At 36.5% G+C, this 23835-nt stretch overlaps 2 protein-coding genes across 3 annotated transcripts; both read right to left on the reverse strand.

The window, feature by feature from the left end:
- Positions 1 to 2748: 2748 nt before the first annotated feature.
- polr1f (RNA polymerase I subunit F) lies at positions 2749 to 6157 on the reverse strand. Its single transcript, XM_053491528.1, has 4 exons — positions 5846 to 6157; positions 5076 to 5217; positions 4700 to 4908; positions 2749 to 3527 (listed from the first exon to the last, which is right to left on the reverse strand). Exons 1-4 carry the CDS (start codon positions 6121 to 6123, stop codon positions 3056 to 3058), a joined length of 1101 nt encoding a protein of 366 aa, XP_053347503.1. The 5' UTR covers positions 6124 to 6157; the 3' UTR covers positions 2749 to 3055.
- Positions 6158 to 9224: 3067 nt separating this feature from the next.
- Positions 9225 to 18038, reverse strand: LOC128519351 (transmembrane protein 196). 2 transcript variants are annotated; one of them, XM_053493056.1, is made up of 4 exons: positions 17597 to 18038; positions 15826 to 15882; positions 9838 to 10149; positions 9225 to 9680 (listed from the first exon to the last, which is right to left on the reverse strand). In XM_053493056.1, exons 1-4 carry the CDS (start codon positions 17753 to 17755, stop codon positions 9636 to 9638), a joined length of 573 nt encoding a protein of 190 aa, XP_053349031.1. In that variant the 5' UTR covers positions 17756 to 18038; the 3' UTR covers positions 9225 to 9635. The 2 variants fall into 2 exon arrangements, with proteins under 2 accessions (XP_053349031.1, XP_053349030.1); XM_053493055.1 differs by having other exon boundaries at positions 17591 to 18038.
- Between the last annotated feature and the right edge of the window lie 5797 nt (positions 18039 to 23835).

Consider the following 23835-nt stretch of genomic DNA (forward strand, 5'->3'; position numbering starts at 1 on the left):
TTTTCTTTATAAAAACATCTTTTATAGTTTTCCTAAAAAAAAGTAAAAGAAAGAGAGAGAAAGAGAGAGAAATTTGGTAAGGAATCCAGCATTTAGAGGTGTGCTGTTGAATAAAAATAATAAGCAGGGTGGAGTAATCTGGTCTCATTCGAAGCACACTTACTGTTAAAATTTCAAAGTTGATTATTCTCTATAACATCATGTCCCGAAGTGTTTTATTTCCCACACACCACATCAGCTCGGCAAAGATTAGCTTATTATTCAAGAAAATCACTATATGCTTTATATTAGTGTATAATTACACTGAATGTGATGCGAGTGCCTGTGAGACAACTTAGTGTTATTCCTGTTATCATTTGCACTGCGCTAAAACATTATCACTTTTTAAAAATAAGTAAATAAGATAAAAAAAATGCATCTTGTCATGTTACTGAGAAACAATTTAGATGCTAAAGACTTTCCTATTATGGAAAACTTCCAGGCTGTTACAAATCCTTGACACTGGAGACTTTTTACAGTAAAAAATAGAAAAAAATCCTAAAAAATCCAGTTGCAAACAACTTCTGCACAGCAATAATTTATGGATATTTCTTTGTTAAAAGAAATTAAATAAATAAATATCAGAGATTGTGTAGGGCATGTGCTTAACGTGTCCCTTCTTGTTATCAAAAGGACTTTGGAAAATTTGAACAAGAGCATTAATGTAAATCCCTGATTGTGGCCAGAACTTCTGTAATGTCAGAGTCAAATATCAGGAAAACAATTCCCACAGAAGCTGAAATTTTAGTACAATATCAAGTATTAGATTTATTTCATTGCTGCAGGTACTCCATCACCTGTGACTCTATATTTTTTTTCCTCCAATTGGCCTTGGATAAAAGGGATTGTGGTTTGGACGTCCTCGCTTTAATACGTCGACGTGAATGCAGGCCGAAGTCCAGGTCTAGGTCAGTGCATGGAGGTGGGAATATTTCCTCAGAACAGAAGCCACAGCAGGGAGCAGACTGAGCACCTGCCAATAACGCTGTTTTTCCTCTGGATTTTTTCTTCAGAGTCAGAAATCTGTCTGAGGTTTGGAATGGCCTTTTTTAAGTTTCCTGTTCACGTAATATAAGAAACTTTATAACACGAAATACTGGCAGGGAACGAAAGCACGTGTGTGTTGGCTTGGTCCGGTCTGGGGAAAGCCCTTTCAGACTGTGATGTACACCAGGACATTTCAGTTATCTGTCTCAATTTTTTTGGATAAACATGGCAATGTATTTAAAGTGCAAGCATCAGTTTCTTTGAAATTTATCTGAGAAATAACCTGCAGGTACACAACAGGCTCTTCCAAAATAATCTTATTTATTAAAAATGGAGCAACTGTACAATAAAAAAAAAAGTATCTGCATTTGCAACTGCTGACATGCATATCTATGGAAAATAAAACACAATGCTAAAACACTTAATGAAATGTTATGTTGAAAAAAAAATCACAAATTTAATTTTTCCTTTCATTTAAACTTGTTGCAATTCTATTCAATTCTATTTGTATAGCACTTAACAATGGTCATTGTCCACAAGCAGCTTTATAAAATCAAAAGAAAACGATGGAAACGTGTATGAAATATCAGAAAATATGAATCAAAACAATCAGATTTTACTTTTAGGTGTCTGTGTTAAAATTGGCCATTTCAGATTTAAACTTGCAGAAACAATACAATCCAGTTTTCAAGAATTTAATCAGTCAAATTCAATGGCACTTGAGGGTGTACATATACAGAGCAGAGGTACGGTTACATTAAAAAATGTAAATACAATTTAAGATATTCAGCAAAAGCAATAGAATTTATAACATGTTCCTCAATGCATATTATAGGATTTCTTGTGTGTTTGTGCCCTAAGTTTACATTCGGACTCACAAGAACATAAAAAAAGGCGTTCTTGATCCTGCTAAAATTTTTTAAAACTTGCTCATAAGAACAGACTGAAAGCCCCAGGATTTACGGGAACACCCATGCAATGGCAGAATACTCAGCTATTATGCTGACACCCATAATAGAAGCATTTAAAAGTATCGTATTTTAATTATACCATAAATATAGGCTGTATTTTTTTTTTTACAAAATGTGGTGAAAAATTATGATTTTATAATTCATTTTATTTGCAGGAGTCTGACATTTAATGAAGAGGATGGGCCATGCTCCTTTGCGACCTTAACTAGCACCAAGTTGGTACTGATTATCAGCGAAGGATTTCTTTTTTCTTGAGTGTGATACAGGGCAGAAGTACTTTGCAACAGCATCCTTGCTTTCCAAGGATCCTGTGTACTGATTTTCCACAAGTGTTTAATACCAACCTTGGAAAGCAAGGAAACAAGGCTTGAGGGTGTACATATACAGAGCGATTGTGTACCTGCTGTTGCACAGTACCTCTGCTCTGTATATGTACACCCTCAAGTCTTGTTTTCTTATTCCCTTGCTTTCGAACAACAGTCCTGGACAAATCAACAGCATCGCAGCCCATGTTTAATCACCATCTTGTATTGCTTTAATTTAATTCTTCGGCATGAACGCAAACGGATGAATCAGAATACTAGCATGAGCAACCTGAATACTGTTTATGAATATTTAACAAACTGAACGATTAATCGTTAACAGATGCTTGACTTTTTGAAAAAGTTCATTTAAAAATATTTAAAAAAGTACTTTCAATTTTAATGTTTAACTCAAAACAACAAACTACAGATTTTGTTTGTTTTTAAGATACCATTTTAAAATGCAGCAAATAGCCTTCACTTTTATTATAATTATTATATGTTGCTTTCATACACATTCCATCAATACTCGAATGCCAATCTAAATCAGTTTAATTCAATTTAAGGAACATTGAAAACTCCATACTGCCCTCTATTGGTTAAAAAAAGAAGAGTATACTGTTCTACAGTACATCTGCATAGAGTATACAGAATATACTGTTAGAGAATAATCTGTCCTTTATTGCATTATGATATATTACTAACAATACACATTCAGACACTTTAAAAATTAAAGTCATAGCATGAAAACAAGTCTCACTTTATCTTTTTCTTCTTTTTAGCTAGATGAATGTCAGAGTCCTTCTGGAGGTGCTCATCCTCCTGTGCTTTTCTCTTTTTACTGCTTTTTCCACTAATATATCCACTTGAGTCACTGTTCAGGAGATCAGCACTAGGGGACAGCAGCTTAGCATCTGATTCCTGCTTTTTATCCTTTTTCTTCTTCTTCTTTTTCTCCTTTGGACGGCTGCTGGGATCAGAATCCACCTCCACTCTGTTACCATTCACATCATGAGTCACTTCCCCATCTGTCTGGTTGTTGTTTAGCTCCTCCACAGATTTCTTGTTCTTTTCTTTGTCCTTTTTCTTTTTTTTCTTCTTGGGCTTGGAAGCATCACAGCTCTCCGTTGGGTCTTCAGTTGTTAATGAGTCTGCCTCAGTGACCATTTCCAGCGTCTCATCTTCCCCCATTCCTGCACTGCTGAAGGAGGTAACAAGCTCGTTCACCCTAAAACAGATTTTTAAAAAACAGCGCACATTAAAAACAGGCAAAAAAAAAAAATATTCACATGACAAAGATGATAAATGATTTTTTTCTACTTTATCTCATGTATGATTAAACAAACTGGAGCTGATGAAATGCTTCAAAACTGCACTTACATTGTAATTACATACAAGATTTGGAATTTAAATCCTTTTGAAGAGTAATGGTAGACCTACATTATGTTTAACATAAAACCAGGACAAAACTGTCACTTTCTTCCCCCCCAAGCATTTTACTAATGTAAAACTGATTTCTTTATTATCCCTGTCTTATATTTCATGTTATTTCTTCCGCCAGAGATCAATTCACATGACTCTTTCTACTACGTACATAATACATAGCATATAACATGAAAATCATACTCCTATGGTTTTTAAAATAATAATAAAAATAATATTAATAAAAAGTCCATGAAGTTGAAGAGAAATAATACATATTAATAATGCTGTTGTGATTTATCAAAGAAAAATTAATGAGATGCAAAAGCTGGTCATAATATACGTATTAAATTCAAATTTTATTTGTCACATACACAGTCATACAGTACGAAATGTAGTGAAATGCTTACACGACCGCCAGTGACCTTAAAAAGAGAATTAAAGCTTATAATAAGTAATAAATATGAATAAAAGAAATACGATAGAAAATTTAAATAAAAAAATAAAAATAAAATTTAACTAGGAAAAATAGAACTAAAAATAGAAACTGAAAATAGAAATATACTGTACAAATAGAAATATAATGGTGTGCAAATATGCATAGAAAAAGTGACTTTGTGCAATGGTCCAGAATGTAAACGTAATTATACTAAACAATATTTATAGAAACAAAAATAATTGACCTGACAGAAGATTTCCCCCAATATTAATATCTTGACACTATTAGGCCATTTTCTGTATGAATTCAATAACATTCGTGAAAAACCAATCTTATGTGCATTTAGAAAGGGGAAATTAGGTCGCTGCTGAGGTTGTTACATAAACTAATTTTAAATCTTTAAGCATTTTGCAGCCTGTAAAACATTTGCTCACGTTTCATTAATTTAATCATTTACTTTAATTTAATATGAAGAGATAAATGATGGCTTTAGACTCTTGCACAGTATTCGTAATTTCACAGCATTTTCATAAACGTACCTGGACTTTTCCAGTCTTCCTCTGATCAGCAGAACTCCAGCCACATCAGCGTCCAACTGACACACCTCGAACATCAGGCTGCCTCCCAGCTTCAGGCCAGAGTCTCTCCACTGCTCAGAAGTGAGCTGAGCCGGCTTCACCACGCTGGCGTTAAAGCAGCCGTGCACCAGGCAGCCCACGTGGCCCACTCCGATTTTATTGATCACACCCTGGGTGATACAGATAGAACATATCTAGTTTAATATTAGAGAACAGACAGAAGATTGACCTTTTCATAATTGCCTAAAATGATTATAAATCTTTCAAAGATTAAATAATTATTTATTTATATAAATTAACCCATAAATGTAAATAAAAATCTACATATAAATCTCACCACAAGTGTTTCTCCTTTCATCGGCTTGAAAATCACAAACGATGCTTCAACGTTTAAATGAATGTAGCCTTGGTCATCGAAAATGTCTCCATGCTGCCCAATAATTTTGATGCCATCATAGGCCAAAGGCACACCTTTCAAACTGCGAGACAGTAAAAGAGACAGACACCAGTCAGAGATGTTTTGTAAATAATACGAGATTTGCTCATACTGTATTTAACGTCTCCTTGATTCATCAACCTACAGTCCTTCAGCTTATGACCAAGAAACTGCTTACAGTTACCATCACAAAGATTATTACATTCTTATAGAGATGTGGGACGATGCATTTTGGCTAAGGGTCACCATGTTTTAGGGAACATTTAGTTCAACATGTATTTATACATATGTGTGTGTGTGTAATGAATAAAAATTACAAACTCTAAATGGACAATTTTTTAAAAACTGAATTTGCTTGCTGCATCATCAGTGTTAACTAACTTCATACAGTAAACATTAAACAGAAGCGTCACTGTTAGGTTTAATGTGAATGCAGCACTCTCTCTCTCTCTCTCTCTCTGTGTGTGTGGCACATGCACCAGGATTTAAACAATGTTCCTAAAATAAATCTGCAGTGTCTTTTTATACACACAGGACTGATAATAGTGTGAGAGTCGCTGTTTAAAACCCAAACCCGACCGGCACGCTTTCAGACCCCATCTGACAGTGTTTAAGCTAACCTTAACCACTAACCTCTGGGCCAAACACACACACATTAAAATATCATCTACCTGTTGGAGTACTTCAGAAGCTCGGCGTTGAGTTCTTGTTGGATCCCGGTCCTCTTCTTGTTCAGGTACAGGGGCGGGAGGGCAACATGCCTGCGGTGCGTGTGCAGCACGAGACACGAGTACGGCGCGGGCACGAGCTCACGCGCGTCCGCGAAGCTCGGGATCAGACACGGCGCGGCGAGCGAACCACGGCCCGGGGCTGGGTTTACCCCCGCGGACCCGTCTGTGGAAATTACACTGCGTTTCGGTTCATCGTCCGCCTGCTCCGGGTTGGCCATGTTGCCTTAAAACTTTGGGACGGAAACACGTGGTTTGTTTCCTCGTGTTAAAAAAACAACCCAAACCTTAACTGGGATTTATCGCCACCTAGCGGCGAGGAGGAGCCAGAAACGCGCTTACTTACTTACGTCTGTACCGCTTTATCCTGTATTCAGGGTCGCGGGAGGCCTGGAGCCTAAACCAGGAGACTTAGGGCACGAGGCGGTGTATACCCTGGACGGGGTGCCAATTCATCGCAGGGCACACACACATACACACACTTACACACTATGGACATTAACACCAATTAGCCTAACCTGCATGTCTTTGGACTTTGGGAGGAAACCAGGAGTACCCGGAGGAAACCCATCAAGCAGTGACGAGGGTGGATGGGACAAAATTAAATAATCTTTTTTTAATTATTAAACTTTTAATAATCGCCTGTAAATAGCCATAAGAAATGCTGGAAAAGCACAGAGTTTAAGCTTGGCCGCGATCGCTTGACTGTTGCTTAATTAGATCAGGTCGATCTGTTCCAAGCTCTTTAACTTTTTTCTTTCTTCGTCCGATGGCCCTGCGAAGGGTATTCTAGCAAAGATATTTTAGAATTTTATCTTTTATTTAGCTGGCTTCCACATCAATCACTATTAAATACATTAACTAACAATCTGCTGACCATTAATAAGACCCGTTGAGAATGGTCCAATCACATGAGCCCAAATATTTAAAACCAATATTGATTCGCTAAGAAAAAAAAAATTGGAGGTGCTGTGCCCCAAGTATGATTTGAAAAAATTCAATTAGAGCTCAGCATCAACTCACATGCTTTTCAAAAATTTCCATGCCTACAGAGACATTAGTTTGTCCAGCGCCCAGAGGACACGAACACAAATGAACGTAATATAGTTTAGATTTTTTTTATGCAGTGGAAATTTTGTGACCAAATGACTTTATTTTATTATTAAAATAAATAATTATTATGTTAAAGTAGCATTCTTCTCAATGACTGTTTTCGGTTGTTTTATGACACTATTCCAGTAGTGGTAAAATTTACACATTATCAAAATAATGATAACTTTTGTTCTACCTGACATATCTGAAACCCAAATGCACAATAAGATGTCTAAAGCTTCCCCATTAATACATATAAACACATATATATTTTGAAATAATCATTGACCTACAGTATGCTGTGTTGCCAGCACGGATCTGTGCAGCTTTTAAGTTTAAGTTTTTTAAGTTTTAAGGGAGAAGAAATAAATCCTCAAAGGCATACACTCACTCACCTCACTCTTTGCCTATACCTATGCATCCTGTATGCAGGGTCACGGGGGGCCTGAAGTCTATTCCAGGAGACTTAGTACACTTTGGCGTTATGTATAATATTCATAACTTATCTCGACATAAGTTGCAAGATTTGTCAAAGTGTTTGTGGGTTTAAGGCGTGTCCATAGTGCTGCCGAACTCTATTCTGGATGGTCAAGAATGTGTGGATTCACTTTCTTTTAAAACTTGAAAACACAGATACATGTGTACATAGATGTATTGACCATTTAGAGCATTATACCTGTAGAGCGAGACTCAGAGGCACCAGTGAAGGTCAGACAGGCCAACAATCTTGTAATGGCAATGCACTGAGTTTATATGTAATGGATGGTAATACATTCAAACAGACTTGTCAACTTAGTGTCTATACTACACGAAACACACAGAACATACAGCTGTGAAACTGTACTGACTAAGTATAAAAGCCATACAAGCAATCTGAAATGTGTAAGGTACTGTATTGTTTGTTCCATGTGTCGTTGTGTTCCAGCAATGTCATGTGGCAATAAAATGAAATCAATTGATGACCTGAATGTACTAAATGACCAGGTTATTAAGTTTATAGAGCTTTCTTCTTCAAGAGGCCTACAGCAACATTAAATTAGCTGCAGGAATTCTGTCAAAAACTGGCTGTGTAGTAGATGTGACAACAATCTCCTGCATTCATCATATGTCTGGGTTATGGGGTGGGGTGAAGAAAAACAGCAACAACACATTTGAAGTCTTCCAAAAGCATGTGGGGAAAATGTGTTATGAATTTATGAAAGCAAGGTTGAACTTTTTGTCTATAATTTCAAAAGGTACAGTATGTTTGATGCAAAAACACTGCACATCACCCAAATAACACCATACCCATAGTGAAGCATGGTGGTGGCAGCATCGTGGTTGGAGGATGTTTTTTTTTCAGCTGGAACTGGGGCCATAGTCAAAGTGAAGGAGATTATGAACAGTTCCGAATACCAGTTAATGTTAGCACAAAACCTACAGCCTTCTCCTAGAAAGCTGAAAATGAAGAGACACTTTCTGTATAACATCTTTCTGTATGACAATGACCCAAAGCATACATCCAAGGAATGGCTTCACCAGAAAGAGATTAAAGTTTTGGAATGGCACAGCCATGAGCCCAAAGTCCAAATAAACATCTGTGGGGTGATCTGAAATGGGCTGTGCAAAACGAGATGCCATCATGCAATCTAACAGATTTTGAGCATTCCTACAAAGAAGAGCGAGCAAATATTGCCAAGTCAAGATGTGCCATGCTGATATACTTCTACTTAAAAATACTGAGTGCTGTAATAAAATCAAAAGGTGCTTCAGAACTTTTCAGACCTACAGTATAACGTCACCTTAAAGGTGGAAAAAAATAGTTTTTTTTTCTTGGTCTCACTTTTTTAAATGACAAAAACAAATTCAAATTCAAATTTTTAAATTCAAAATTTATTTGTCACAGTCATACACAGTACGATATGCAGTGAAATGCTTATACGACTGCCAGTAACCTTAAAAAAGAAAATTAAAAGCTTATTCAATAAATATGAATAAAAATGTAAAAAATTTTATGGCTTTTTGGATGTGTAGACTTTTTATATCCACTGTGTATATTTGTAAAATAATCTTCTCCTTTTATTATTGTATGGGGTGGCACCCTGGCTTAGTGGTTATATATAAAAGCAAGACAAGACACAAAAACAAGGTGCATTCATTCTTTTTTATTTCATTTTTATATGAAGCTTTTATATAAAAATACTGTAAATCAATAAATTATTCTCTTATACAAGCATTTTACATTGTGCATTTCTTATATTTGAGGTCTGAGCATTCACTACGCCATATACTGTATGAATTTCGGAGACAGAGTCATCATTCCCATAACCCATGATCGGTAGGAATAATGGAAAGATGCTGGAGGAATGCATTAAGAAAGGGAGAGGGATAATATGAGAAAAAAAGGAAGTAAAAGTTACATGCATGTTCTGTGCTCACTGATGCAATGCTCAGTATTCACTAATGAACACTCCTGAGGCATCGTGTCCCTGAATGCTGATTGGTGCTCAATCCAGAGAGATTATCTCTTCCCTTTTTTAGCCACAGTAGCATTAAGTATTCAAGGACCTGCAGTGTGCAGGAAATGTTCTATGGACGGCCATCGGCCCCATAATTTTACTCCTATAGAGAGTGCTTGTCATGGCGATGTGCTCCGACCATTTTATGTGATTTGTGGGATGCCATTGCTGGAGTTATCCATTACTTCCTGTTTGGAAACAGAGAGAGAGAATGATCAGGTAGAAGCACGATTATCAAAAATGTATCAAGTAAGAATCTCCACTAGGGGACAAATCTATTTTTACACCCACACACAGAGCTGTCAGTCACGATAACAAATCTCTGAGAAACAAGTGCAAGCCTACACTGAAACACTGAGAAGCACCCGGACTGTGCTCTCCTCTCCTCCGTTCCTCCTCTACTTTCTCGGCCATCTCGTGGGAATGATGCAGCGAATGCTCGCGCTCCAGGAACATGCGCTGCTGCTCACTGCTGGCCAGCCGGCACGTCAGCCATGTGGACAGGGTACAGCTGCTGATCCCCAGGCAGGCGAGAGACATGGCAGCCATGTGCAGCGAACCCACCGTGTCGGGACGCTTCACCAGTGCCCGCACAAACTGAAAGTTCAGGATTCCTCCGATCAGGCCGCAAATGCAGCATGCTGAGAACAGAATCATCTAAGGGAAAGAAAGACAGACAGAACGGAAGTGAGAGAGGAATAAAAATTTCTTTATGTTTTTTTGACTTAAATCCTTAGATCTATCCAGGAGTGCACTGGTTACCTGTGGCGTCCAGAATTTATCTTAAAGTTCCTTTAAGTAATAAGTAATAATTCTAATAGGTATTCTAATAAGTATTTATTATTTGTAAGGCTGCACATAAATATTTAAACCTTATTCATTCCCTGATGTATGTACAGTGCTGTAAAAAATATTTAGGTTGGGCAGCAGGTCAATGATGTAAAACACCAACAAGTCCACCCTTGAATGGTTAAAAAATATATAAATAATAAAAGAAATAAATCAGGAAGGAAGCAAATAGTTTTTGCTGTAAAACACTTTCTAAAAAGGGTTCAATATATTCAAGTGTTTCCAATTTTTTGACTTCGATTACATTTGGAGCTGTTAATTACGGTAAAATCTGTTCTACATAGCCATTCTTACAATTATTCTAAAAAGTTTTTTTCCTTAACTTTTTATTCAAATTTAGACATAATGTTCTCTGGATATTCATTTGTTTTTATTCTTTCCCTTTAAAACATTCTGAGCTGCTAATTAGTACATGAGATGCTAGAAAATTCAAGACTACTTCATCATCATCATCTTCATCAATATTGTTATTAGTGCTGTTGGTAAAATACAAAGTCATAATTAGTGATTCTGTTTAATTTATCTATTTAGAACCTATTTAGCAATTATAGAACATAATTAGACGTTAAACAAACAAACCAACAACCAAATAACCACAGAATGTAATAAAACATGCAAATATATCAACATACAAAACAGGATTACTTGTGGGTTATTTGGTTAGTTAAGGGTTGTACTTACACATATTTTATAACCAGTTCTGCAGAGATAATTGTAGAAATTGTTTAAGACGCTATGTTTTTTTTTTTTTAGTTTATATGATATGTATCTAATACAAAACATTTGCCAAATGTAAAATTTTGCAAAATTTACAACATCAGTTGTATTTAATTATTCAAGGGAACTAAAATGACTGTTTTTGCAAGCTTACAGAATTTATTATAAACTGTCAGAGAGGCAGCAGGTTTGCATATTTTGGTCAGATTATGGGTTCACCTTAAAAGGTTAAAGCCTATTCAGCAGAGAAATGCACAATGATATATAGAGGAAAAAAGCCGAGATGAGTTTAATAGCCATTCAGGATTCTGCTGTTCTGTTGGTTTTAATTGTGCAAACTGTGCCAGGGAGCGGTGTTATCTAATGTCACCATAATGCAGCTTCATCACTTTTTTTTAGTAACTTTTAGCTCAGATTGTTTGGCTAAATAACATAAGCTGAGAGTGCACTCTCAACTTTTGTTATTTAGCCAAAGTCACACCTCCCATTAGTGCTTTACCGTTAATTACAATGACCCTACATTCACACATACGCTTTAAGTGCACTGAGCATTTGAAATAAAAAAAAAGACACACCCATCACCCTGAGCCAGAATTCTACAGTTATGTCTGGAGACAGGAGGGACAATCTGAATACAGATATACAATATTAGCAGGCACTTTTCAGTGTGAAGAGAATAGGGGGTGGGGGTGGGGGGGGGGGGGGGGATTAACTGGGCTATCACTGAATCATCTCCATTTGCCTCCATCTGTGACAGCTAGGCATGCCCTCAATGAGAATCTAAAATGACCCAATATACCAACGTATTATGTAGTTTATGACACTAATTACAAAATTTAAAACCTTTAAAAACACTAGCTCACTGCTGTTGTACTTGTACGAAATAAACCTTTAATATAATGAAGAAAAGAATTCACGAAAAGAAGACGGGTGGGGGTGGGGAGGGTGGAGGAGCAATCAAACATCAAAGGACATTCTTTGATCTACATCAACGGAACCAAAGTGCAATGTCTCCTCGTCTTCAAGTTCCTAGGTGTCCACATCCAGAGGATCTATCCTGGCACCATAACACTTTTCTTCTAGTTGGCAAAGTGCAACAGCATCTTTACTTCCCGAGGTGATTGAAAAACAAAGGATTAACTTTTCTTCCCAGATACTAAAAAGCTCACACTGTTGCACCATTGAGAGGATCCTGACTAACTCTATCATGGTAGGGCATCTCCATGGTGTCAGAAAGAAAAGCCCTGCCTGGAAAAAGTGGTGAAAACTGCCCAGCACATCATTGGCACCCAAGTACCAGTCACTGAACAATTGTACCTTGTCTTGACAGAGCACACAGCATCATTATCAGGATCTCCTCCCACCCAAGTCAACTTTTTGTCCTCCTTTCATCCAAGAGAAGCTATAGGAATATTCACTCAGCTTCTTTCTCACAACTATCAGATTGCTAAACTCTACACTACACTGTTAAACCAATTATGCCACTTACACCTTATTACCCATAATACATCTAACAACTGTTTTATTACCAACTTTTTTTCTTCAATTATTTACATATATAAATTAAACACAGTAAAGTAACAGTAAAAAGGACCACAACATAAGCCATTTAAAACATTTTAGGTATGTTTTCACCCTTGTAATATTTTCTCTTAAGGAAAATCTCTTGATTAAAAGATTTTGATTAAAATACCAAAATCAGTGGTAAAAACGTAAAAACATTCTAAATGTTTCTATATAATAAGTAAAAACTTTCTAAATGTCTCTATATAATCCCCTGGTACACTAATATACGTATCCCAGGGTTGCTTAGATACCATCTAAGTCGAGATTTTTCTCAGTATGCCAGAGCCAAGATCGGACTGCCTGCTTCACATCTGAACTGCTGGCCTACCAAGAACTTCTTTAATGACCCAAAGGTCAGGACTTTACAGGGATGTGGCAGCAATTCAGCAATAAAAATTCAGCAATTTTCAAGGATCAGGCATTCCACTTGCTGAATGTTCACGGGAACGACTGCAGTGGGCTCCAAGCCATCTCGGTAGGGATTGTCATTTATGGACGTAGAGCCTTCTTTAAAATGTTTGCACCATTTGAATGTTTTACTGCAGCTACAAGTCTCATGACTGTACTGTGCTTGAAGTCTTCTGTAAATGTCAGTTGATTTGAAGTGAATATATGTGGATATATTTAAGCAAGTACATTGTTTTAACCAATAAAATAGTCAGCAATTTCTCTGTTTTGTTCTTGTTTACTTATTAATCATTTGCAAAAAAGTAAAAAAAAATGGTCATGGGTCTGACCACAAACTGCTTCCTCTCAGCTGAGAACCCCCACTGCGCTGATCCTGTACAGGTATATGACATATTGCCATGCCGTTATTTTGTCAACTCTGTAAACCATCTTTTTTCTGTTGGTCTAAGCAATGCAAACAGTCTTAGATAAGCACTTCCCACCCCAAAATTGCAGGCTGTATTGCTTTACCACAGCAAGCAGAAAGTGATAAGCCAATGGAAAAAAGCGTGGTTAATTTACAGCCATCTCTAACAGGGTAGAGTGTCCTAAATGCCATTACAAAAAGCCATTATGAAACAAGAGAGGCTATCAATTCCTTCATTTATTAATGTATGGAAACACTTCAGTTATTCCAATGTGTGTATAATATATTCAGTCACTAAAAGATAGAGTGAGAATTAGATATGGAGAAAGTCCATGGATGCAGAAGATGCAGAAATCATGAAAATATCACTGGTTATAGTGCAAAAATTAAGTCCTTTCAGATTAGGTTTCACTTTACTATAGATTTGTCATTAACAGTCTCTCCTGTGACTCATCCATCTCTATTTTCAAGGTGTCTAATTAAATCTAGTCTTCTATGTGCAGAACGTTTCTGTTCATATTCAGGAAATGTCCACCTCTGAGACATGGCCACTGAGGAAATGCAGACGAGGACACACTTAACAGTAAGAAAAAATCCCCAGACCTACTCAGTAAAGATTGATTTTGTGAACAAACAGTATTTAAAATGAACTGATTAAATATAACATGTATTATTGACTTGGTTTATCTTGACTTTACTTGAAGTATGTAGTTTTTACTTTTTAAGTATTCACTCACTGAACCATTTCTGTCCTTTCATTAGCTTACAACTGACATTATTTACAGACCTAAATAGGTTTTGGGTTAAACAAAACAAGTGATCAGGTAAAATTAATTATAAAGGGAATAACTTTTCCCACTATAACTCTGACGATATTTAAAATATTGCAAACCCCCTGACTATGCACATTTAGAACCATGGATATCTCTGTGTGATCCCAGACAGAACAACGTGATAAGACTAAGAAGAAATTTTTAAGAATTTAAGTAAAATGCCACTGGGTTTTAAGTTTTGTTTGATTTCTACACATTGAGTTATTTTTAAAAAAGGTATGGGTATAGAACCTCCAACTTAAACATTTCAATTAGAAATAGTTTTTTGATGCTTTTGTTACATTCATTTATTTGTATATATCATGAATTCTAAGTAATTTTAGAATAATGTCTATACTAAATAAAACTTTTGCATGTACAATATGATTTTCCTGAGGTTACAACTACCTGAGCCGGGCAAAAAAAGTCAGCTTTTCACAAGGATCAAATTATTGGGCTACATCAAGCAAAGAAAACAACTAAGGAGACTTTGAAAGTAGCTTAAGAACCCTTCAACAATAGTGAAAGTAAGAGCATTTTCATACGCACACAATGTGATGACCTCACATGATTGGGACTAAACAGCTGTGTGTTCATTAGAAAACCACTTGTTAGTGTGACTTAATAGAAAAAAAGACTTTGATTTGTTATCAACCATAAACACTGGATATTGGAGCAATGGATAAAGGTCATGTGGTCTGATCAGTTCGGATTTATCTTATTCCAGTAAGATAAGTGCATCAGGGTAAGAAGTCCGAGGGAAGTGCAAAAAGTGATGCATCCATCAAGCCTAGTGGCCACTACAAGCTTCTGGAGGCAGTGTTATGGTCTAGCTCAGCAATATTATGTGGCAATAAAAGTCAGCTAACGACCTGAATCTACTGAATAAAGTTATAAAATCAAAGGAGATTTTATTCCTTGATGGCACAGCCATATTCCAGGACTTAAACTGTGAAAGAGTGATTCTGGGAGCATAAGCTGTCATTTTCACACATGAACTGACCACCTCATTGTGTTCTGTAATCAGAGCTAAAGGTGATGGAATCAAATCTTAGAGTGTGTGACGTTTTTGGCCAGGCAGTGCTCAAACAAAATGTGACATTACATCTACTATCGCAGAAAATTTAATGTATAATATTTACAATAATTCCACAACACAAATGAAATTCTAAAATATTATTGGTCAGAAGGTGTTAATATCTTATAAAAGCAAGACTGAAATTAATTCCCAATTTAAGTCAAATTACAGGTTTACAGTACATCAAGGTGCTCTTTTGTATACTTTATCGCTGTGATCTTAACAGTTTACACAGGGTTATGATGAACAGGTATGATGGACAATTCTCATAAAACAAATTAATAAATGTATAATCACTGATACAGATACGATTCCTTATCAGTTAACGTTTATGTAGCATATTTAAAAGAGATTTAGGATCTCCTGTGACTATGCAGTCAGAACTAAAGCTATCACTGTATTGTTGATTATTTTCTTATAACAGAATGCACAGTTATGTTTTATTCTTTACAAGTCTTAAAGATACAGCTAAAACAGGTCTCACTGCTTGTACTCACAACCAGACCAGTCCTTTTTCTTGCACACAGCATCCCACAGAGTCCACAGACAAGGAACTGGAAGAAGAGACAAAGCAGAAAGACATTACTGAGGTGTGTTAAAAGTTCTGAAAAAATGGTTAATGAAAAGTCACTACCGGGATTTAAGGTCAAAAAAAGCCTGCAATGCTATAATTACCCATACTATCCTTAAACCTACTGTATATCTATCCCAGTCAATACACTACAGTATATGGATGTGAACTGGAGAAGTGAATCACAAAAAGGCTTGCATTATAGATCACGTCTGACCTGACCTACCCAAGAGGTTTACACTAAAGTGCCCAGATGAAGGGTTGTAATTGGTTTCCAGGGCAGACTAAGAGAACTCTGACTGAACGTCTGGGATCATGCCATTTGTCTCCAGATGACTTTGATGTCTTACAGTTAGGATTTAATCTATGAGTATAAAGACATCATAAAGGATCCAAAAAATTTTTTCTTTGTGATATATATATATATATATATATATATATATATATATATATATATATATCATAGAGATATGTATTTAAAATACATAATCTAGTTAATATGACATAATTCTCATGGCTGGATTAAAAGGACGTGCAAATACAAGCATGCCAGATGTGTTCACATGAATCCATCAAGTGATAGAGATGACTCTAATTTTGTGATTACATATAATTAAGCTACATTTTGATTTAAAAAAAGGGCTAACCTTACCCACAAGACTTTTGGGAACCCCTGTACACTCTTAATAAAATGATAAAGTGTTACTTTCCTGGTTCCTATCTCACAGTGGTGTGTATTTTATTGTATAAATTTTTTCTACATGAACCTCTTAAAATTTCTCCCAGAAGTAATTGTAGACCATTAATGCACCTTAAATAATTCTTAAAAATGCACTATACCCATGTTTAAAGGAAAAAGATACATTTTCAAACGCACTAAAGCCGTATCCTTGTGGATATCACCACAGCAACAGGGAAAGGTAAAGTTTGGTACTATTTTTTTTCTCAGTGTAGGACACCTGAAACTAAATATAGAGCTATATTTTACTCTCAGAGAAAAGAGCAGCACACTGTACTACTGCTTGGGACTACAGTAAAACCCTGTCATGTAAATTTGTAGCTGTTATCAGGGATTGTGAAAATAGTGCACCTTTTTATCAACTTCATTTAAAGTACGACTTCAGTCTTTTAGGCCTATTAATATAGCTTAACAAATACACCATATTCATTTTCCTTGAAAAAATTATACAGGATTCCTGCAACTACATTTTAACTCAAGATTTTAATTAGCTTTTTACAAATGGTTCGGAGGACGTGAGACTCTGGATAACTTTAGTCAATTAAAATGAGTTTAAAGTTGTTTAATAAATAAATAATGTATTTAATTATGGATTAGATGGATATTAATATATTAATACAATATTTAATAAAAATGCATGAAATGCATAATATGAGATGCACGAATTGTATTTGGGTATGACACAAAATATATTTATAAACATTTTTATATGCCTTAATTGGGCTATAATACAATAGTTCTTTTAGGTCCAACTCTACCTATAAAAGCACAACATTCAACACCAGGGAATTATTATTATTATTATGTGTGTGTGTGTGTGTGTGTGTGTAGTAATATTCGGAGCTGTTAGAAACAATAACATGAACCGCACAAGTTGCGCAAAGCTGCGAAGTTGCAATAGTTATTATTAGACTGGCGTTTGCGCACAAACAGAAGGTAAAGTGAAACGTACACACACCCCGCTCCACACCGGGGACGCGTGACCCTGCTGCGTCCTGTGGCCGCTGCGCGCGCCGCTGATGGCCACGGCACCGAGCGCGATGCTGGCCGCACCGAGCCCCACCTGCAGCACGGACAGCACCAGCAGACTGCACACGATCTTCCGGCTGCTGCACATCCTCGCTCGGGCATCCTTCCCGCGACTCCGGAGCAGTGCGGTCCGCTTCGGGCTTGGCCCACCTTAATCCATACTTCCTCTCACTCCTTTTCGCGTTGCGCTCCAGTAAACGTCCCGAAGAGCGTGAGTGTGCAGATGACTTGTGGAGACGTCCTCAAGAGTGTAAGTGTGCCGAACACTCCGGTCGAGCTCTTGTGGTGTGTACAGTAAGTGTGTGTGTGTGTGTGTGTGTGTAAATCACTCGTGCAGAGATCCTGTACAGTGCAACCCGGAACGCATCTCTGCTCCAAATGCAGCCGTGTACAGTGTTTACAGTGCATTATAAGGCAGCACACACACACACACACACACACCTCAGCCCCTCCTCCAGGCCATGGCCACTCACAGGTCTGTAGTAAGCAAGCGGATGCAGAATGCAGTTCGAATAGTTTTAGTGCTAATGCAGATGCACTTATATTAGGCTTTTAGAGGGCACAGAGGAATGTGGCTGTAGACTGCACGCTGCACTCTCAGTAATAAAAGGTACCAAATTTCACATTTCCTTGCAAAGTCACTTCTGGTGCCCTGGGTTAAATTAGGCAGCAGATCATAAAATTAAGACAGAAGACTGAGCAACATTATACAAAATTATTGGTAACAAAAAAAAAATTAATAATCCAATACACATACAACCATAAAAAAGACTTAAATAAAAAAGGCTTTATTATAATTTTTTTTCATAAATTGCATGATTTGTTTCTTTGCTAAGCCCCCTGTTTTACAATTGTGAAGCTCAAGGTGCATGTTCCCTTGATGGTACGATCAAGTGAGAAGTAAAAGCAAAAGTAAAAATTATCAAGTGAGAAGTAAAAGTAAAAGTAAGTACAGTTTTGTGCAATGCATTTAATGTAGACTGAATTATTCTTGGTTTTTAATAATAATGTCAATGTTTATCAAGGATTGCTGTATCTAGTCATAAAGTAAGTAAATAATGAAATGACAACTCATGTACAGCAGAGGTAGAAGGTTACTAATTGCATTTACTTCTTTACTGTACATAAGTACATGTTTCTCATGTCTGTACTTAAGTAGTTTTATTTTTTGGATACGTTTACTTGTTGTTTTTGTTGTAAGATCCATTACATCTTACAACAAAATATCAGTACTTTTTACTTCACTACATTTCTGTATGCAATTGTGTTACCTAACCACAGGGGAGTGTAGCATTTGAAGCTGTTATTCTATTACTGTAGGAATAATTGCATGATTTGTCATATTGTCATTTAAACACATTATGACTTTAAAGCTGCAGTGAGCTAATACAAGATTGGTACTTTGTATAATTAAGCTAATTTTACTTTTGCACTTTTGCTCAAGTAGAAATGGAAATGGAGGACATGTACTCAATAGGATAGGTATTGCTAATTTTGTGTACTTTACCCATCATTGTTGGGCAGTGGTTGCTCAGTGATTAGGACATTTAACCCTCAACTGCTAGGTTGGCTTAATGATAAAATAATAAAATGTAAGCTTGTCTGGCCGCGAATATCTGCTAAATGCTTTAAATATTTAATAAATAAAAAAGGAATGATTGCTAAATGAAAAAAAGCATTCTGATCAGAATGGTTCCCTGGAATAAACCCTGGCTAGGACACAAATGAAATACATTGGTAAAAAACTGATTCTGAAATTAATACAGACATGCACATTGTGCATTTATTGTCTTCTTGTTTGTTTCAGACTCCTACCTTTTCTAATTTTCACTATAAGTTGTCTGTAAGTTATCTTGTACATACATTTTCCATAAAATATTGCTATGGCATCTTGTTCTACTGTATAGTTGTATAAGCTACAGTATGATAGCAATAAATCTGTCTTCCACTCTACTGCCAGGCTAGAAACACCCAAAGAAAACTTTAAACACACTAATTGGAAACTTTACCAAAAGAGTCACTGCAGGGGAAGCAGTAAAAAAACTGCTCCAGGGCTTTACAAAGAGAAGGTCCTCAAGGGGACAAGAAGAAACACTTTTCTATTTCAGAGACTGCCTTTGCACAGGATGTAGAAAATTGTGAAATTTTAGAAATCTTCTCCTCTCACAAGCACATATCGGACTTACTCAATATAAAACTTTAGAGGTAGGCACTTTGCTCTGTAATTCAAGAGATAGATATTTTTTAACACAGAATCATTATAAAACTTACAGTGAAGCAGAGTACATCATACTCTCACAGGGGGCATTCAACGTGTTGTGTGTTCTGTGTAAATGTGATCCTGATCATAAACGTGATTTGTTTTGTTTTGATTGCTCCTGGACTAGCAGATAAGCTTTATCATTGCATATTAACATTTGAAAACAGCTCTATATCAGATTAGAAGGCTTACCTCACTATAAACTGCAAGTGATCTGGTTTCCACAGAACAGAACATAGCGGTCAGGAAGCACTCTTTCTCTCTCTCTCTCTCTCTCTTTATCTCACCAGGTCTAACAACCCCATATTTTACACATTGCCGTTACCGAAATAACCCCAAACTTCAGGGATGAATAAACACATGATTTACTGTACAGTCATGTGTAAAAGTTATTTTTACAAAAATAATTTGATCATAGCAGGTCATAGTGGTATTAGGCAAATACAACACCAGACAAACATATAACTTTTTTCATTGTGCCATTATTTACGTTTGCAAAACAAAAATAAAGCCATTTAGTATCTTCTCGATCCACCCTTATCAACAATACCTTGACGTAATCACCTCAGTCTCTCAATTGTTTTTTTTCCATTCTTCTTTACAACATTGTTTCAGTTCATTGAGGTTATTGGGTATCCTCTTGCATGCAGCTCTGTTAAGGTCCCCCAGAGTATCCAGTTATGGGAGGCCTGTTTCTAAACACTCAAGAGCCATATAAAACAACCCTTACTCAATATCTAAGATAATTTATGTTCAGCATGCCATATTGGATAAGGAATGTCTGTATAGTATGTTCTACTTTTTAAGCACAGTTTCAGAAATACAGTCTAAAATCTATTAATTGCTAATTTAGTGCTAATTTAGTTTCCCTTATGCAAAACAATATGTCCAGTATTGTGGAAGTTCCCCTAGTGCCACCATGTCAGCTCATGTATCGTGCTGTGGTTACTGGCACCAAGACAATGGCAATACATTGGCACAGGGTGCTGTGAGTTATGCGATGGGCCCTCCATGGATTGATTCCTTAATGGACAGGCTGGCATTTGGTCCCAGTGGGCATGGATAAGCCTTGTGTGCCCATGACCCTGTCACCAGTTTACTTGTATATATTTGATAATGTTAATGTTTTTTGTTATGGCCTATTGATGTACATACATACACAACACAAATACACACCTACACAATGAGCCTAAACTATACACCTAAACTACACACTTAAAATGTATATTTTATGACACTATTAAAGGTCTACTTTGTAGTGGTGCTTAAAATGGCTGACAAATCAACGACATGCATGACCTCGCATTCCCCAACAAGCTTAAGCCCGAGCTTAAAAAAAAGTTATTTTACTTTCAAAAACTATTTTTCACTTTATTTTTTATTCCTGCATGACTCTTTCAAAAGACCCAGCCTTTTCCCCATCGATTAAATCAGTGGTTAGATGCACTTTGGGGCTCTCAGCATCATCACTAACTCCTTGGCATTTTTCCGATAGAGGTATAATTGAGTACATAAGCTATGACAGTAGGTCCTGCATCCCATGGAGAGTGTGAGGAAAATACAGTCTAAGTGGTGAAGTAGGCTAATTGTGTTGGGACAGATTAGATGAGGGCACAGCCCACACACATGAATGTGATGCCTAGTTCGCTTTTTAAAGCTGTTTCATAAATCTATTTCTCCATTCTCATGTCTAGATTACTTTTGGCAAGCATTGATCAAGTCACCTGAAAAAATATTGGGAGTAGAAGAACTTAAAAAGATGAAAATGTTCATATTGAAGTGATGATAAACCAAATAAACAAAAATCACCAAATTCCTTTTAGGGCCAAGCCTTTACTTTAACTAGTTGGCTTCATTTGTTGGTTTTTCAAAATAATGGTTTACTTCTGATCAAACATTTTGTATGCAATGGAAAAAGCAACATTAACATTTATTTTAGTCCATATTTAACTAGAACAATTTTAGTCCATATTTAACTAGAACAATTTTAGTCCATATTTAACTAGAACAATTTCCAAACACTAGGTAGGTTCAGGAACAAATGTTAGGAAATTTAAGACAAGTCAGTGCCAACGCAGAAAACATCAAGACCAGACTCGGATCATATAGCCCTATGTAGTATGCAAAAATTCCTAAAGATTTCCTGAGTAGTAAAATTCAACTCTCAGCTTACAATTTTTAAAAATAGCTATGTAATTTCAGCTCATCTTTCATGTAATGTCCTCCTATTCTACTATAAAACTATGTACTACTGTACTTTAGCTGTTAAAAAAAACCCTGCAGTTCTCTGTATATATTTATGACCTATTTAAATCTCATTGCTCGTCTCAAGTGGCACGGTTAGCACTGTCTCCTTGCACCTCCAGGTTCCAGGTTTGATTCCTGTCTCGGGTCTGTGTGCATGTTTGCAAGGGTTTCCTCTGGGTGCTCCAATTTTTTTCCACAGTCTAAAGGAATGCAGATTAGACTAATTGGTTTTCTTAAATTGTGTGTTTTGTGTGGCACCTAAGTCTCCACGCCCGCTGTAACCCTATATACAGGATAAATAGCTATTTATTCTGTATATATTACTGGGTGAGTAAGTACAGTATATACAATAAAATTTTTGTGTAATTAAAGCTATGGAAAGAATCAGTCAAATAATACATTGCAGTAATCTAGCCATTCATTCTATGCCAGTTATAGGAATCAGATATTCTGTTGTATACATGCGCTACTTATTATATTCTAGTGCCACACTTTGACATACCTTGTCTGAGACCATGACAAGTCACTGACTAGTTGGATGTAGGCTATCTGAAAAGTTCCTCCTTAAATAAACCTAGGGAGTAGTTGTGACTATGTATGCAATGTGTGAATACTCAATTATGGATGCATGTTCTATATTGTGATACTCTTCTGTTTTTCATGGGAATTCCATCCACCTGAATTCTTACTCCTAATCCTACAAAATGAGGTGATGCACTCCTGCTGATTCATCAAATACCCTCTTGATGTCCCTTCTGCGCAATCTCTCTAGCTTTTCTTCCTGCTACGTTCTCTGAACTCAAGGCTAAAAATAAAAAAAGCTGATTTGATTGTCAGCTTGGAGAGCCATTGCGGAGCAGAGTTCTGGAAATAGTAAGACGGAGAAGAGAAACTGCTATTTATAGAGCTCACTGACATTCAGTGTTGCGCAGTGAAAGAGAATGAGTGGAGAGGAAAGAGAGCGTGACAAGATTTAATCATATTGTTTACACTGGAGTTTCAGAGTTAGCTTTTTTCTTTTTTTTTGTATGACTTTTCATATGTGTATGCACGTATATACAGGCTATATACATACATATGTGTGTTTCTTACAAAAGAATGTATACTCCTTGAACTACATTTTGGGATGTTAGAACCACAAATGTTAATTTATTTTATGGGTGTTTTATGTGTTAGACCATAACACACATAAGTGCACATAAGTGTGAAGTGGAAGGAAAATGAACTGTTTATTACAAATAAAAGTCTGAAAAGTGTGGCATGCATTTGTTGTATTCAGCCACCTTTATTCTGATACCCCTAACTAAAGTCCATTGGAACCAACTGCCTTTAGAAGTCACCTTATTAGTAAATAGAGTCCACCTGTGTGTAATTTATTCTCAGTATAAATACAGCTGTTCTTTAAAGCTCTCAGAGGTTTGTTAGAGAACATTAGTAAGCAAACAACATCATGAAGCCCAATGGACATCCCAGACAGGTCAGAGAAAAGTTTAAAGCAGGGTTAGACGATCTCACAGAGCACTGTTCAATCCATCATCTGAAAATAGACAGAGTATGGCACAACTGCAAACCTACCAAGACATGGCCATCCACCTAAACTGACAGGCCGGGCAAGGAGAGCATTAATCAGAGAAGTAGCCAAGAGACCCTTTGCAGGAAGC

This window comes from Clarias gariepinus, chromosome 3, assembly GCF_024256425.1.
Source record: "Clarias gariepinus isolate MV-2021 ecotype Netherlands chromosome 3, CGAR_prim_01v2, whole genome shotgun sequence".
Taxonomy (NCBI): Eukaryota; Metazoa; Chordata; class Actinopteri; order Siluriformes; family Clariidae; genus Clarias; species Clarias gariepinus.

Excerpts from the sequence above, each read along its gene's own strand:
- polr1f (XM_053491528.1), bottom strand. The coding sequence starts at position 6,123 with ATGGCCAACCCGGAGCAGGCGGACGATGAACCGAAACGCAGTGTAATT. Across the intron at positions 4,909-5,075 it reads TGAAAGGAGAAACACTTGTG|GGTGTGATCAATAAAATCGG; the intron begins GTGAGATTTATA and ends TGTATCACCCAG. Across the intron at positions 3,528-4,699 it reads GGAAGACTGGAAAAGTCCAG|GGTGAACGAGCTTGTTACCT; the intron begins GTACGTTTATGA and ends AATCTGTTTTAG.
- LOC128519351 (XM_053493055.1), bottom strand. The coding sequence starts at position 17,755 with ATGTGCAGCAGCCGGAAGATCGTGTGCAGTCTGCTGGTGCTGTCCGTG. Across the intron at positions 15,883-17,590 it reads CGGTGTGGAGCGGGGTGTGT|TTCCTTGTCTGTGGACTCTG; the intron begins GTACGTTTCACT and ends CTCTTCTTCCAG. Across the intron at positions 9,681-9,837 it reads GTGCTTCTCAGTGTTTCAGT|GAAGTAATGGATAACTCCAG; the intron begins GTAGGCTTGCAC and ends GTTTCCAAACAG.